Genomic DNA, 17,054 nt, shown 5'->3' on the forward strand with positions numbered 1-17,054 from the left:
TCATTCTGAATCTCAAATTGTAATGGCTTCAGCAGAAAACAATGGTGCCTCTAGCCACCCCTCCACTACCGGCGCCACCACGAAAACCACCGTTGTCGACGGCGTAAACGCTGGCCTTATTATTTCAACCACCGAGACCATACGTTTGTTTCTCGCCGGAGTTGAACTCTCCGATGACCTGAGAGAACTCGCGTCTTCCCTTTCCGATCATCCCACGGTACCATACAAACATCTGAGGTCCGTTTGGATGGGGTCTAACCCTGTAACACGACCTGATCTGATGGGCTTGTTATCCGGATCCAATTTCGTCTTCTGCAGTCCAAAACCTAGAGAAAAAAGTGAGGAACTCAAAGCTCGGTTGAGGAAACTAGACGAAGCGTCGGAGAGGAAGGCGTATGATGAATTGGTGAAGGATATTACTCCTAGGAAACCTGTGGATGAACCTTTCTCCTCTTATAAAGATCAAATGGGCTTTGGTGAGTCTCTCTTTTGCATATTATTATAATGATCTATTGGCATTATTGAAGTTGTCTTTCCTAGTTCCAATTTTATTGACATAGTATTGGAATGTAATCAGTCTGAATGATTCATAACCCCAATTAGTATGAATTAAGGGCATAGTTGATTGATATTGATTACTTTGATTGGAATCAGCTATTGCGGTGAGAATTGAAATTTTATTTAAATACAAGTGAGTTCAAAAAGCTAATTTTTTGGAAAAATTTGAACTTTCTTATTCCAGTGATATATACAACAGCAACAACAACAACAACATACCAAATGTAGTCCTATAAGTGGTGTCTGGGAAGGGGAAGGGTAGTGTGTAAGCAACCTTACCCCTTGAATGATGTTCAGTTTCCCCCACTCCTAAGCTAAGTAATGAGTGAGAAAGACGAATGCCAAAAGAAACTATTTACGTAGTAATAGTAAGTAGTAGCGAGAACAGGAAAGGTATAATTGCATCGGTCCTTCCAATCAAGCAAGCGACCAATGATTGCCATCAAAGCAAGTTGTATAGACTATAGACTTGCAGGATCAGGTTCCCACTTGACAGGTAAAGAGGTTGTTTCCAATGGACCCTCGGCCTAAGTAACACACACACACACACACACACAAACATATATATATATATATATATATATATATATATATATATATATGTTTGTGTGTGTGTGTTCAGGAATTTTTTTCTAAGAAAGTGAACACAATTTTGATTTAACAAAGGTTCAAATTAGGACAGTTTAAAGTGGGAGTTAGAGTAGTTTTAATTGTGGGATACAAATCATAATATGATGGCAAGAGCATTAGCATGGGTTAGTCAAAAGCTTCAGTTGAAAAGGAGTGATTTCTGATACACTTCATCATCTTCAGAATCTGATGAGGTAAAGTTGGTTAAGACTCACTTATGTCTACACACACATATGTAAACATCCCCCTTTATTGGACAACAAAGAAAAGATTGTCTGGAACAACTCTCTAGGTTTCAGACCCAGGGGTTGACTTCAGTTTTTTGCTGTCAAAGGCTTGCGTGATGGCGTGGCTAAGCCCTGAAACTAGATGGAAAGCAGGCTGATTACATTTCTCTCTTGCACAGCTCGTTAGTTCAGATAGGTGCTGAGGGATGCGTTTGATCACGCATGGATCTTTCTTGAAGCGAGCATCACTACACAATAGCTATTTCACTTAATTATACAGTTCCATATCTTTTTGTATAATTGTTTTTGTGTTTGCAGTTATTGTTCTTTAATTGCATTTATATTTAAATTTGCACCTTTCTTCATCAAACCATCATTTTTCTTTGCGCTTTGCACTTGAATCCCAACAGACCTCAGTGCTCCTTTTTTATCCCGCCTTTGATAACATTGCTTCCTATATGAGCATTTAGAATATGTATTTCAGAGGTATAGGGCTAATCAAATTTCTTGTGTTCCATTATAAGAGGACTGTTTTGGTTGGAAAAGATGTGGATCAACCTTCCAAGAGATTTCTTGCTAGGCTACTCTTCGATTTGCTTAATAAATAACCTGATGGTAGAAGTAACATAGTAAGTTTGAATAAGTGTGTCTGTTGGGATTCATCGGAAGCAGCCTCTCTATCCCACAAAGGTAGGGGTGTAAGGTCTGCATACATCCTACCCTCCCCAGACCCCACTTGTGGGACTACACTGGGTATGTTGTTGTTGTATCTGTTGGGATTCAAAGAGATTGGGAATTATTGCTTGTAAATGTTCTTCTGAAGATTTTTTTTTTGGACAAAAAATGCTCTTCTGAAGGTTTTGCAAGCCTCATATGATAGATTATAGGCAAACGTCTTTATACATTTGACAGGGTGTTGCCAAAAAAGATAGAGTTGGAGATATTTTAGTATCTAGGCATGATTCATAATCAGACTTGTTGTTCGCATGCCAGCCTTGTTTTAGCCGCTAAGTTTCTCTAGACTTTTTTGTTAACTTTTTAGCCATTAAGCAGTTCATTCTTGGAGGCAAAAATCATACAGAAATTAGTGATGTTTTGCTGAAAATTGGAGGATCCTATATCACTATCTGCCATGCAAAGCTTCAATATCTTCAAAAGTCTAGCTTTGCCAGACATATGAGAGATTGATTTTTGATTAGTGAGGTCATCTTGTTCTCTTGTTCTTTGTCATGTGCAGTTCCAGGGAATATCATTTAGGAGATCTGATTAGGCTTCCAAGTGTTTCCTGCCTCTGCATATTTATACAACTCTTCGGTAACATGAGCTGAGCCTTGTTTCTGTGAGATTTTTCGTTGTATATAAAGAATAAGTTGTTACTTCCTTATGGTGTTTAACGTGGACACGGAGGTTAATATTTTAATTTGACTTGACATATTGTATTTGTGATTGCTGAGGAAAATATTAAAGTAATGGTTAAAAAGTTTGTTTGATAGATGAACCTAGCTATTGATGATTAAACTTTGAACAGACATGGTGTTTAGAAGTTGTATAGAATATTGGAACAATGTCAAGCATTTTGGATCGTCTTATAATAGAAAAAGTGACATGTAAATTAAGACAGATGGAGAACTGAGCCTGCTGAATTTTTTATCACTGTTGGTGGGAAGTAAAATAGCATGGGTAACACATAATGTTGCAAATGTATTCACCTACTATGTTAGCTCATGAGCCGATTGATGTTGTTCTTTTGGGGCATATGCCTGACCGACTGATGCTTTAAAATTTGGCATTTCAACTTCTTTGCTGTAAAAACCAATATTGGAGTAGGCTTCTTTCTTAACATGGGAATGCACATAGGGGTGATTAGTTCATTGTGTATAACCTCCTGAGATTTTGAGGCAGAATAATTGGATCAATAGGTGTTAAATTGTCAATAGAGATGTTGGAGGGAGAGGACTTATTTTAGAAAAAAAAGAGATGTTGGGTGGAGAGGTAAACTTGCACTACTAATTTATAGAGATAGGTATGAATGGAAGATCTTGAAATTGGGGATAAAATTTGGGTTTCAACAAGAAGAGAATACATCAAATACCAAGAATATGTGAATGAGTTTCTTTTCATTTTCTATTCTTCAAACGAGTTGCTAAGTTTGATCTAAAATTTAAAAGGAACTTATGCATTCTTCTCTTTTTTTTGTCATTTCCCTTTTATATGTATAGCAAGTCTTTTCGTAGTTTGGTTGTAATCAACGCCTGTGCCCAGGCTTCCGGTTGCAGTTTTGTCTGCCCTCCTCAACTCTAAAAAATTGAAAAATGCATGATCACATGCTTGCTGCATAGAGTATGGTAACTTGGGAATGTTTTTCTTTTTTACTTTTGAAGTTTATGTTTGTGAATAGAGAAAAAAAGAGAGATAACTCGTGTTGAGTGATGAATGAGAGCCTTCTTATAAAAGGGCTATGAAATAAGTAGTAATGTTTTCCTGATTTTTGGGAATATTATTTGTGAAAAACTCATCAAGGATATTGTCTACAGTATTTTGTGCAATTATGACTTAGAGAATAAGCTTTAAAGACATTCCAACATATAGTTGCATTAGGTTTCTTGCCTTCCAATGTGTACTCCCAATTTTAAGGTGGTGATCGGAACTGGAAAGCTGGGCAGAGTATCAGGAAAAAGTTACAGTATACTGTTAAAGAAGCAGTTATTTCAGTAATATTGTCGTTGAAATGTCAAAAAATAAAATTGACTTGGTACCATCAAATAGTATGAATGACGGTGGTCCTATGAATGGAAACTGAGGACATGCATGACACCAACTTGACTTGATTGTTAACAAACCTAAACATTCCTTTCCTTTCCTTTCAAATAGTCTCTACCGGATTGTAGCTGGTATGGTACACCACCATTTCTGTTGCTCGTATGCCTTTGCTGTACCAACTTCTCAAAAAGTCCTTGTTACATTTTCGCATTGTCCAATGAATGCCCGGTAAAGTCAAAAACAGTTTCCACGATTTTAAAACTACCGGGCATGCAAAAACAGGTTGCTTATACGTTCAGGCGTAATTCAACACAGGTTCTGGCACCTCACTAGCATACCTCTTTTCTGGAGGTTTTCCTGTGTTAAGTATGCTTCATTTGCAACCAACCATGCTACTTTCGGTGGTGCTTTTGTTCTCCATATGTTCCTCCATGGCTAGGTATTGGGCCTTCGTTCTTCAACAGTCAAAAAACTCATGGTAAGGACTAACAGTGAAAGAACCTGAACTATGTATCTTTGAAAATTCATGTCATCATTGCTGGACAAGGTTTGAAAATGTTCCAATTATCTAATAAAATATGTTATCCTGTTCATTAGGGTTCTTATGAAGCTCAAATTCCATTCATTCTAATTTATGTATTCGGCAATTGTTGATTTCACGTTCTTCCTTAACAACTGGGTACTTGTGGACTTGACCTATTTTCCTTTAGCTGAATGTTAGACACAATAGGGGCTTTGGAGAAAAAGTCCTTTTAACAAATTTGATGAGTTCTTTTTAGAACTTGTTTTTTTGCTTTTTGCCTATTGCTTCTGTTTTTCTGTTTGTACGCATGTACATTTTTGTTGTGGAAGCGAGTGCTTTCTTTTGTTTCCTCATCTTGCTTCTTTGTAGAGTAGTGCAGCAATTCTTGGGAGAAGTTCCAGTACTGACTGATATTCATGAGTTAATTGAACAATAAAATCAAACCCATTAAGCTGCATCCGTATGAAGATATATCACTTGATTTGCTAGTATCAACTGTGAGGTTGATACAGTTGCTGCGTCCTGATTTGACGATGTGAGTGAGAGAGCTAGGAATGATCTACTATCGCTAACTTGTATATCTCTGGTCTTCACCAGTTTTTTCCATTTTTGTTCCTCTTCCGCTTGTTCAGGTTAAGTTCGCTGTTAGGTAGCTCCTTTCTTTACAAGTTCCTTTTGAATTAAATTAAGAATTTGATTTGCAGTTTAATTCTAAGTAGTTCTGGTCCTTTGGTGCAGGCTTACATGTTGGTATAGCAATGTTCACTGGCTATCTGATGGGATATTTTGCATTCAGGGCCTTATTTAATCACAGCCCAGCAATGGTAAGTTGTTAATTTGATTTCCTCGTGATTCTATTCGATACAATCTCTATACGTGGAGCAACAGCAACTATATAAAAGACCTCTTCTCCCGTGCTTTTGTCTACTGTATCTACTTCCTCTGGTTCACTACTCTGTATTGAAGTTTCATTGCTCTTTCTTCAGAGCGCTGCTGGAGGCATTCTTGGATTGGTCATTGCCATGCTTGTGGAGACATTTCTCTTTATTATCAGAACTTCGAGTCTAGATAAAAAACCGGCTCGGAAAGCCACTTCGTTCACAACAACGCAGAAGAAGAATCAGTAGGTTTCATCACAAGAAGTTGATTCTTTCTATGTTTCCTTAGAATATGAATAAATATTTTGGTATTGAGCATCTTATTTATTTCTCCTCCTGAGAATTTTTATGCTGTAAAAATGTGTATTCTTTGATTTGTGTAGCTAACTATAGGAGAATTATTGCTCTGGCAATGCAAAATTATTTCTAATTGGGAAGTTTGTCTTTGGCACTTGTAATACAAGTTGATTTTATTGTCATTCACAGTAGACCATGTGGTTTGTTTAGTACTCCTTGTTCACTTTTATCTGTTCACTATTAAAAATAAATGTCCACCTTTACTTGTTCAGTTTGGAAATCAAGAGAAAATTTGTCACTTAGTTTCTCCTTCCTCTATTTCAGATTTACTGAATTTTTTAGGCTTTTTTCATTGTTCAAAATAATTGAATAGTTCCAAGTTCAAGATGGATGTTTGAATTTTTTTTCATATTTGCCCTAAGTCTACTTATATAAAGTTATATTTATGATTTCATAAAAAGGGCAATAGTGAAAATTATAGTTTAACGTATGCCCTTGAATGTTTTTTTGAATGTGTGCATTGCTTCACAAGTTCACTTTATATGGAATAAATGAAGTAATTTACTCTTATTAGTAACTATATTCATTTAGTGATATTACTTATTAGACGTGGACCAGTAAAATGGGACGGAGGGAGTACACTCTATTCACTTGCTTAAATGCAAAGACAAATAGAAGCGTGAAAATAAATCCAACATGCACATGGAATGCTTGAATTACTACTTAATTATGCCTTCAAATTATGTCAAAGGTAACTCAACCTTAATTAAAGTTGTTACATTTGAATTTGGTACTATAACTTTAAAATGAACCTTAGTATTGGGGCATTTAATGTTGTCTCTTTGGTCTTTGTCTTGTGACTAAGAAAACGATAATGGCCCTTCCTTTAATATATTATAGTACTCGTAGTTTGAATAATTATAATAAGTTATTATTAAGTGGATGTGAAAATGCATAAGTACCCCCAATCTATGCCCCAAATCTCAGAGACACACTTATATTATACTAAGGTCCTATTACCCTCTCGAACTTATTTTATAAATAATTTTCTACCCCTTTTCGGCCTGCGTGGCACTATCTTTTGGGCCCAACGCGTGTTGACAATTTTTTCAAGCTACCTGGTTGATAGTGCCACGTAGAAGTGTATATATATACTCTACACAATACATTATAACTAAACGAGAGAAGTGTTTAAAAAAACCCCCAAACTTGACGCAAATTATTAGTTTCTTCCCCGAACTATTGACAACCTTAAAAACACATCTACTTGAGTAACTAAACTAATTAGATACACCCCCGATCACCCCCAATTTTCCACAAGACATAACAAGTGGTCTCAAACTCTTGTATGACATGTAACTCTTAATAAAAAGTCGAGAGAAATGTTGAAAACACTCCTAAACTTGGCGAGAATTTAGGGGTGTATTTCACTCATGTTGTAAGATCGAGGGTGTATTTAAGTTCAGTTAATCAAGTAAATGGGTGTTTTTAAAGCTGTCAATAGTTTATGGATGAAACTAATAATTCACACCTAGTTTAGGGGTGTTTTCAATACTTCTCTCTAACTACATGTAAACTTTTTGTGGCTAAATATTTTTGCTAAAATTATTATTTTTCATGGTATTCGTAGCAAGATGTAGCGAGGAAATAGCAAAGGCACAAAAAGGAATAGCAAAGCCAAGAACTTAACCATCAAAAGATGTGATGTAGTGGATGAGATTGCTGCTTTTTTAATTAGATTTTAGATTCGAATCTTAACTATGAAAAAAATCCTTAATAAAAAACAGATATCAAACACCGATCGAAAAAAAGGCACGAAGTTAGAGGGGTTGGGAAACAGATGGAATATTGAAGGCATGTGAAGTAACATGATGGTATTAAAGTGGTCCATAATCCAAGATGTTTGCTCACTTAATAAAACCAACAAATAGTAGAGTGAAGGAAACACAAAAGAATGGGCACATTACATTGCTATACATATGTCGGTTTGGTTTGGTTTTTCATAAAAAAAAACCTAAATTAATTATGTCAATTTATTAAATCTAAAAATCAAATCAAATCACATAAAATCGGTTTTTTCAGTTTCGACTTTAGTCGATTCTTTCGGATTTTTTTCGGTTTTTTGGTTTTTTTGATTTTTTATAACTATACGATGTTTGAAAAAGAGATCAAATATATTTTCACTTACTTGCAAATATTTTGTTTTGTATTCAGTTTTGTAAATATTTTGTTTTGTATTCAGTTTGCATGTAACTTCGGATCTAAATACAAAATAAAATATTTACAAATTTTACAAGCCCAAATTTAAAATAAAATATATAAATATTGAAAACTATATACTAACTAAAAATATATTAACAAAGTAGATTATAAATAATATTTTTTATCTATAAATAAATGAAATTATATATATATATATATATATATATATATATATATATATATATATATATTATGTCGATTTGGTTTGGGTTCGGTTTAACTTTTTTTTTAAATATCAAACCAAATCAAGAGTGGTTGGTTTTTTTTTGAACAACCAAATCAATAGCTTGTACACCCCTAATTGAACCATCTCTAATAGGGACACTCCACTTCATTTCTGCCGTTTATATTGCTTTTTCCAAATTTATTTATTTTACAAATAAAATAAAAATTGTTTTCACTGTTGAGAAATAAATTGTTTCAGTTGGTAATTGATCAGAGAATTTTAAGTCTAAAAAAAATTCATAATTTACGCTCTTATAAATTTCTTCTTGTAACTTCCTTTCATTTTTGTAACACATACTAATTATATCTCATTAGACCATGCATTAAGATGATGTAAAGACAATTGAGAGTTGTCTTTTCTTCTTTTCCACCTAATGTTTGGTATCTAATTGGGGACTGATAAAATTTGAGTTTACACATTGTAAAGCTTATTTATTTCCAACAAAAAATATTTCATTCCTAGAGGCTCAAACCTGAAATATGCAATTATTGGTGGAAAAATTCTTAACCATTTTCACCAGAACACGTGTCGAAGATTGGAATTTTACTCCTAATCCTTAACCCATGCATGTTGTTAACCAGACCTCATCTTCATTATTTATATAATTGTAGCTTTACCAACTAATAAAATCAATAAGTGAACCCTCATATAAATAGATCTTAATGACTACTGAATAGAAATAACAATAACGTTTCAATCTCAAATCATTACACTAATATCAAACACAATAAAAATAATTTAGGTCCCATGGTGTTAACAAGTCCTCATCTTACTAATTTATATTTCTATTTTTCCTCCTTGCCCATCCATAATATGTTGTTACCTTATCTATTCGTACTTCCACATTATAATATCTTATAAAATAAAATTCATTCTATCAATCTCTTTTGCCATCTTCTCCTACCTTTAATAATTTTTCAAATATTTTCTTCTCTACATTTTACTCGACCCTCATACATTTTATTTTACTTGTCCATTTTAATAAAATAAGAAAGTTTCATCATTTTTTTCTTATACATCTTTAATTTTAAATAACTATATAAAATAGTGACAAGAGAGAGTTGCTCAGATGATAAGCACCTCTCACTTTTAATTTAAAGATTGTGAATTCGAATTATCAAAAGGTGAAAACACCTGAGGACGGGTTTAAGAAATATTACTACATAAAGTAATAGTTGTTAAAATAGTGTTTTAAAACATTATTCATAAACTTAATTTAGTAAATTATTATAATTAATTTTCTTTTAAAGAAATATGTTAGATAAACAGGATCGTAAATCAAGCTCTAACATGGTTGGTAGAGTAAGTTGTCACTTCCTTAATACGACGACAAACTTGATCTTGTCTATTCCGTTCACTTCAAAACCATATCCGGAATTATTTAATCTTACATCAATTTTTATATATTATTATTATTATTATTATTATTTTATTTTTTTCTTTGATATAGACAAGGCAGAGACTTTGCACCCTCCAATCTTATTGAGTATCAAAAGGTATATAATTACTGAGTAAATATATATTAATTATAGAAGCTGAAAAATAATTATTTTTTTCTAATTCCCTTAGAGAAGTGTGCACAATTATTGAATCTTGGTAATTTTAGTCATTTAGATAATGTATACGGTATGTTGCGTGCTCTGTATTTATCATAATTTACATAGTTAAAAAGGAGTAAAAAATTTAAAATAAAATTACAGCGCTATTATAATTATATTATTTCTTTCGTCTCAATTTAAACATATTGTAATTCTAAAGTAAATATATATATTAAAAAAATAAAATCAAACCACTTAATTAGGAGGTCCAAAATATGGTCCCATAGTGTCAGTAAAGTCCACATTTCCCTTCTATTTAATTTCTATTATATTATATTATTATTAATAGTATTTTTATTATATTATATTATCGTTCTATTTTAATTGTATTATCTTCTACTACTCCTACTATTTTTGTTCTGTTATCTCTGCATTCTATCTTGTTTGCTTATCTATTCGAACATCCACACTAAGTTATATAATTGGTCCTCTCTCTGTATTCTATCTTTGTTGTCCCTCTAAATAAATTTTTCTAAGAAATAAAGCTCCAAGATTATGCGTATATGTCCTACGTGACAATTTATGTGATATATATTTGAAATGATTTGTATTATGTTATATTAGATATCATGTAGAACTTGTATATCTACTTATGTATACACAAATTTAAGTGTTTATGTATACACCTCAGACGTTGAAGGGCATAAATGTCAGTGCAGACTAAGATAAGAGATTCATTTATATTATTATGCCTACTTTAACTTTGATCATACTAATTACGAATAAATAAAATTTTAGAATTATTTTTCTTAAAATTGTGCAAACATCAGTATCATCTTAATATTCTCCAATTGAAGTTAGTTCTTTGTAATAGGGATATGTTTTAAAATGATCCAATTTCGTTATTTTTTCTCTAATTGGATAGAACCGAAGCAAACCCAATCTACAAATTTGGGTAAATTTAATAAATGATCATATAATTATAAAAACAAAATATTTAAAGCTTTTACTATGCTGACCAAAAAAATCACAATTATCGGAAAACTTGGACATTTTGATAAGTGAATTTTAATGGTTAATATAGCATTTTTGAAAGTGATATGTCCCACAATTATTTAAAATTTTGAAGCATGGTGCAGTTGGTGGAGAAAATGAAAAAAAATAATAGTAGTAATGTTTTCTTACGTTGTTACTGTACCCTCACAGCGTTGACATGGACTCAACGTTGGTTTTGTCCATGATAACGCCGTGTGCAGTGTTTGAAAATATATATAATCACCCAAATAAATATAAAAAAGTAGTTTCATGAGTATGAAAACGTATGTACTGTCCTTTTCCGAACCGGTTCTGTAATTTCCACTGGAAAGTGTTTAACGGAGAGAAGAAGAAAGGATTTAATTCCCGGCTCCACCAAAAACAGAAAGTTTGGTGGTAGAGATCGATCCAAGGAAAATAAAATCGGAGCAATTTTATTATATATATAAGCAGCAACAATGGTGAATGAATGAAAAAACAGTAAGCTAAGAAGAAGAGAGAAAAATGAAGTTTCATTCAGTTTATCATGACTGCAGTAGTTCACACTGATACCTATACATCACTATATAAATGTGTGAATCAACTAACTAACTAGACTAGTTAAGTTACCTAACCACAGTTAATCATAACTAACTTTTGTAACTATTTATTAACAAACTTGTAACTAACTTTTGCCCTTTACACTTTAGCTCAACACCCTTCCTCAAGCTAATGGCTGAAAAATGTCTTTCAATCCCAGCTTGGACATTAAGTGTAGATGTGGAGCTTTCCAAAGCCCTTTAGTAAGTAAGTCTGCTAGTTGATCCCTTGTTGATACATGTTGAGTCTTGATCATATGTTGTAATATCTTTTCTCTAACAAAGTAGCAATCAATATCAAAATGCTTGGTTCTTTCATGGAAAATGGGATTAGATGCAATTTGAATTGCAGTTTTGCTGTCACAAAACAAATCTACTGGTTGTTTAATGCTGACTCCTAACTCCTTGTATAGCCCAATGAGCCATGTGATTTCAGCTACTGCTGATGCCATGCTCCTGAACTCAGATTCAGCAGAACTCCTAGCAACAGTCTCTTGTTTCTTCGATCTCCAAGAGATAATAGCATCACCAAATTTTACAAGATAGCCTGTGACAGATTTCCTTGATTTCACACAAGTACCTCAATCTGAGTCACAATAGGTAGTTAGTAATTCTGAGCTTTGTGAAGGCATAAACAAGCCTAATCCTGGAGTTGTTTAATATATCTGACTACCCTGAGAGCTGCTTCCATGTGAGACTCTTTTGGAGCATGCATATACTGACTCAAAACTTGAACAACAAATGATATGTCTATCCTGGTCATAGTGAGATATAATAATCTCCCTACTAACCTTTGATATCTCCCAATATCCTTCAAAGGTTTGTCTGCCTGTATGATTCCTGACTCACCTTGCACATGTGAATCATATTCAATGGAAGTCGGCTTTACATTAGGATCTAGTGGAGTGTGAACTGGTTTTGCACCACTTAATCACATTTCAGAAATAAGTTCCAAGGCATATTTGCGCTAGTTCATAACATACCCCTCCTTGGACCTAGCAAATTCAATGCCAAGAAAGAAGGTCAACTCCCCAAGATCCTTCATGTTGAACTTGAGCTGAAGATCATTCCTGGTTTGAACAATCAAGGAATCACAACTCCCAATAACAAGAAGATCATCCACATACACTAGGACTACAACCAGGTCAGTACCATCCTGCCTAGTGAATAGAGAATAGGCATAAAGACTCTGAACAAACCCAAGCTAAAGTAATGCTCCAGTTAACTTCAGATTCCACTGTCGAGGGGCATGCTTGAGACCATACAGTGATTTGTGAAGCTTACAAACTGTAGTAGACTCCTCAGACTTACAAAAACTAGGTGGAACTACCATGTATACATCCTCAAGGAGATCACCTTGTAAGAAAGCATTATGAACATCCATATGAAAAATAGGTCAATGTTTAGCAGCAGTAACAACCAAAACTGATCTAATTGTGATCATTTTAGCAACAGACGAAAAAGTTTCAGTATAGTCTATCCCCTTCTTCTGACTGAACCTATTGGCTACTAATCTAGCATTATACCTCTCAACAGCTCCTGAGGCCAAATATTTGACCTTAAACACCCATTTACAATCAATAGGATGTTTGCCAAGAGGAGGGTCAACAATGCTCCATGTGTTGTTGGCCTCCAATGCACTGATTTCAGCCTTTATGGCATCAACTCATTGAGGATTGGAAGAAGCCTTAGTAAATGATGTAGGCTCATAAATAGAGGAGTAAGCAGCAAGTGCAGCATCATAGGAAGCAGAAAGAAGAGCATAGGACACATGATTGGAGACAGGGTATAAGCAAACAGACCTAGACTTAGGAGTGATAAAATCAGTCATTCATATAGGAGGTTTAGTTGGTCTAGAGGATTTTCGAAGACCAACAGACTTATGTGTAGGAATGGGAAGTGGAGAAAGTGGCATAGGAGAACTGGGCGCAGGATTCAAAGAGAAGTCAAAAGTCTCGGTGAGAGTTTGATCACACAAAGGGATCTCTGCACAAGGTAAGTCTGTGGAAGTAGAAGTGTCTTCTATAAATTGGAGCACAAGAAACAAAGGAGAACTGGAAGGACTCGATATGCTGAAAAGGAAAGATAGATTTTTTAAACACAACATCTCTGCTGACAAAGAAAGTTTTGGTTTGTAAACCATAGAGTTTGTAGCCCTTTTGGAGACTAGAATAACCAAGAAACACAACTGGAACAGCTCTAGAGGCAAATTTGTCAGTTTTCTTTACCTCAGAAGCAAATGCAAGACAGCCAAACACTCTACTATGATCAAGAGAAGGGAGAGTTTGATACAACAGCTCATAAAGAGTTTTACCCTTAAGAACTGTGGAGGGTATCCTGTTTATTAAGTACACACTTGTGAGAACACATTCTCCCCAAAATCGGAGAGGAAGGTGAGACTGAAATCTCAAGGATCTGGCCATCTCAAGAACATGTCGATGTTTTCTCTCTACAACCCCATTTTGTTGTGTGGTATAAGTGCAAGAACTCTGATGCAATACACTCATTGTCTTAAGTAAATCAGAAACTTGGGAGTTAAAGAATTCACAACCATTATCAGATCGTAACACTTTGATGGTGTTGGAAAAAACATTGGTAATCATTGTAAATAAGTTATGTAAAGCTACTATAACCTCAGATTTAGAGTTGAACAGGAACAACCAAGTATATCTAGAGTAATCATCAACTAAGGTAAGAAAATATCTTTTATTGTCATGAGTAGGAACTCGATAGGGACCCCACACATCAGCATGTAATGTATGAAAACAAGTTGATGTAGTAGTAGTGCTTAAGGGAAAAGGGAATCTGGTTTGCTTAGCCAAGGGACATACAATACATATATCAGTAAAGGAAGAAGACATATGTTTGCAACAACTAAGTGTTCGCAGTACACTAACAGGTATATGACCCAGCCTTTGATGCCATAAAACCAAGTTGTTAGGACTAGTACACAAAACCACATTAGTAGTAGTAGCTTGATCCTGCTGAGACTTCAATTGAGTTCCTTGAGTCTTCAAATGAGTATCAACCTGGACCACGTACAAATCATTCTCCAGTGTGCCATTCCCCCTCACATTCCCACTTGAGAGGTCCTGAAAAACACAATGATCAGGATAAAAAATAGCACAACAATTTAGTTCCCTTGTTAACTTGGATACTAATAGAAGATTATAGTGGAATTTAGGGATGTGTAGCACAGTTGAGATCTCAGCTCCTCCTAATACTCGAGAAGACCCAATGTGACTGACATGTGCAAGGCTACCAGTAGGTAGATGTACTTTGTTACAAAGATCTCTATCTAAGGGACTATATTGTGTTAACATACTCAAATTGTGTACAATGTGTTTGGATGTGCCTGTATCAATGATCCATTTATCAGCATCAGGAATGAGAGAAGGACAAATCATCATACCTGATGCATGAGCAGTAGTAGTAGTATCACAATTACTCTTTGCCTTATCTGGCTCTATCAGTTACAAGAGCTGCATGTACTGTTGTGGAGAGAAACGAGGGTGAAACTGCTGTTGTTGATGAAAAGAGACACCAGAAGATCCAGTAGTTGGAATCTTAGAGGAACTAGAATCATTAGTTGCTCCTTGACTATTCCATGTTGAGGCATTCTGATGATGCATAAACAGTCCATGAGCATTGTTGAATCCTGCAAGATTAGTTGAAATGGGACTAGCATTGTTATGACTAGTATTATTTCTCCTTTTACCTTTCCAATCAGCAGGATATCCATGCAATTTGTAACAAGTAACTCTGATGTGACCCTTCCAATTACAATAATCATAGTAAAGAGTGCTATTGTTGTTAAATTAATTCTGATTAGATCTAAAAACAGCTCCAGTAGGAGGATTAGACCCTGAATGTGAAGTAGATCCTGATCTTGGCATGTGTCCTTTACCACTACTAAAATAGGCCATAGCCTCATTTATCCCACCAGCATTAGCAGAAACAGAGTGATCATTTCCTGTTGTATTAGATTTACCAAGGATTCTCTGACTTTCTTCAGCCATTACAAGAGAATAAGCTTTGCTTACACCTGGTGCTGGATCAAGTATCATAATCTGACTTCTAGAATGATTATATGATTCATTTAGTCCTAAGAGAAATTGCATCTGTCTCTGGTACTCAAAGTGCTCTGCATAGGTCTTAGATCTCTCACAAGCACAACCAGGACAGGGCATCAATGAGTCATATTCCATCCACAACTCCTTGAGTATAGAAAAATAGCTAGAAACAGACATAAGTCCTTGTTGCAGTGTGGCAATCTCCTTATGTAGATAAAAGATTCTAGAGCCATCAACTTTGTCAAATCTCTCTCTTAAATCAGTCCATACTTGTTGAGCACTGCTAACATAGACTATTCCACTCAATAATTCCCTACTCACAGAGATCATTATCCGTGATAGCACTATAGTGTTACATTTTTTTCCATAAATCATGTAGAGATGCATTGAATTTATCCTTACTACATTTTCCATCAATAAATCCTATCTTCCCTTTACCTAGAAGACCTATCTTCATAGATCTACTCCATAATGAATAATTCTCAGATCCAGATAGTTGAATAGAGACCAGAGAACTACCTGGAGTATCACACGATTGCAGGAAGAGAGGATGATGAGAATCCACCATTGTAGTTCCTCCTTGAACTGCACCACTGGTTGAAGAATCAGTCGGCATGATAAACTGCAGCTACAATTGCGATCTTCACTAGCTTCTAGGACAATACAGTACCTCGAGTCTTCTATTGCACTGAAAGCTAACACGATCAACTGAGTATTACCTTAGAGCTCTGATACCATGTTAAGCAGCAACAATGGTGAATGAATGAGAAAACAGTAAGCTAAGAAGAAGAGAGAAAAATTAAGTTTCATTCAGTTTATCATGACTGCAATAGTTTACAATGATACCTATACATCACTATATAAATGTGTGAATCAACTAACTAACTAGACTAGTTAAGTTACCTAACCACAGTTAATCATAACTAACTTCTGTAACTATTTATTAACAAACTTGTAACTAACTTTTACCCTTTACACTTTAGCTCAACAGATTTATACAACAAAAGAAGAATCCCTAGCAAATAGGGGCTGTCGACCGTAATCTTCACTTTTTAGCAAATATATATCAACTTCTTTTTATCAATGAAAAACATACATTTATTATATATTACAACTAGCTAGCTAGGACTTAGGAGTGAAGTGTATCATTTATAGCCAACTTGCTATTTGAGAAGTAATCTCCAAACAATACGAATTTTAATTACTTTGTAGAAATTACATTAGTTAATTAACAGTAAACACCTCCTAATTAATTCCATCATCTTTCAATTTTATTGCAAACTTTTAACACAATAAACCGTTGCATGTATAGAGTAAAGTTAATGTTTATTTTCATAACAATCATCATTTTTTGGGCCAGATAGAGTGATTGTTGCAATATAATCCAAAATTATTTAGAGCAACTTTCACGTATAACAAACATAAAAATCATATTTGTATGTTAATCTATAATTTGCATAATTGTGCTC

General features: G+C 34.4%; 1 protein-coding gene across 1 annotated transcript; it reads left to right on the forward strand.

The window, feature by feature from the left end:
- The first annotated feature begins 22 nt into the window (after window positions 1-22).
- Window positions 23-6,062, forward strand: LOC125840048 (uncharacterized). Its single transcript, XM_049519033.1, has 3 exons — window positions 23-476; window positions 5,437-5,522; window positions 5,685-6,062. Exons 1-3 carry the CDS (start codon window positions 23-25, stop codon window positions 5,823-5,825), a joined length of 681 nt encoding a protein of 226 aa, XP_049374990.1. The 3' UTR covers window positions 5,826-6,062.
- The last annotated feature ends 10,992 nt before the right edge of the window (window positions 6,063-17,054 follow it).

Source organism: Solanum verrucosum, unplaced genomic scaffold, assembly GCF_900185275.1.
Source record: "Solanum verrucosum unplaced genomic scaffold, falcon-dt-bn FXZP01000177.1, whole genome shotgun sequence".
Taxonomy (NCBI): domain Eukaryota; kingdom Viridiplantae; phylum Streptophyta; class Magnoliopsida; order Solanales; family Solanaceae; genus Solanum; species Solanum verrucosum.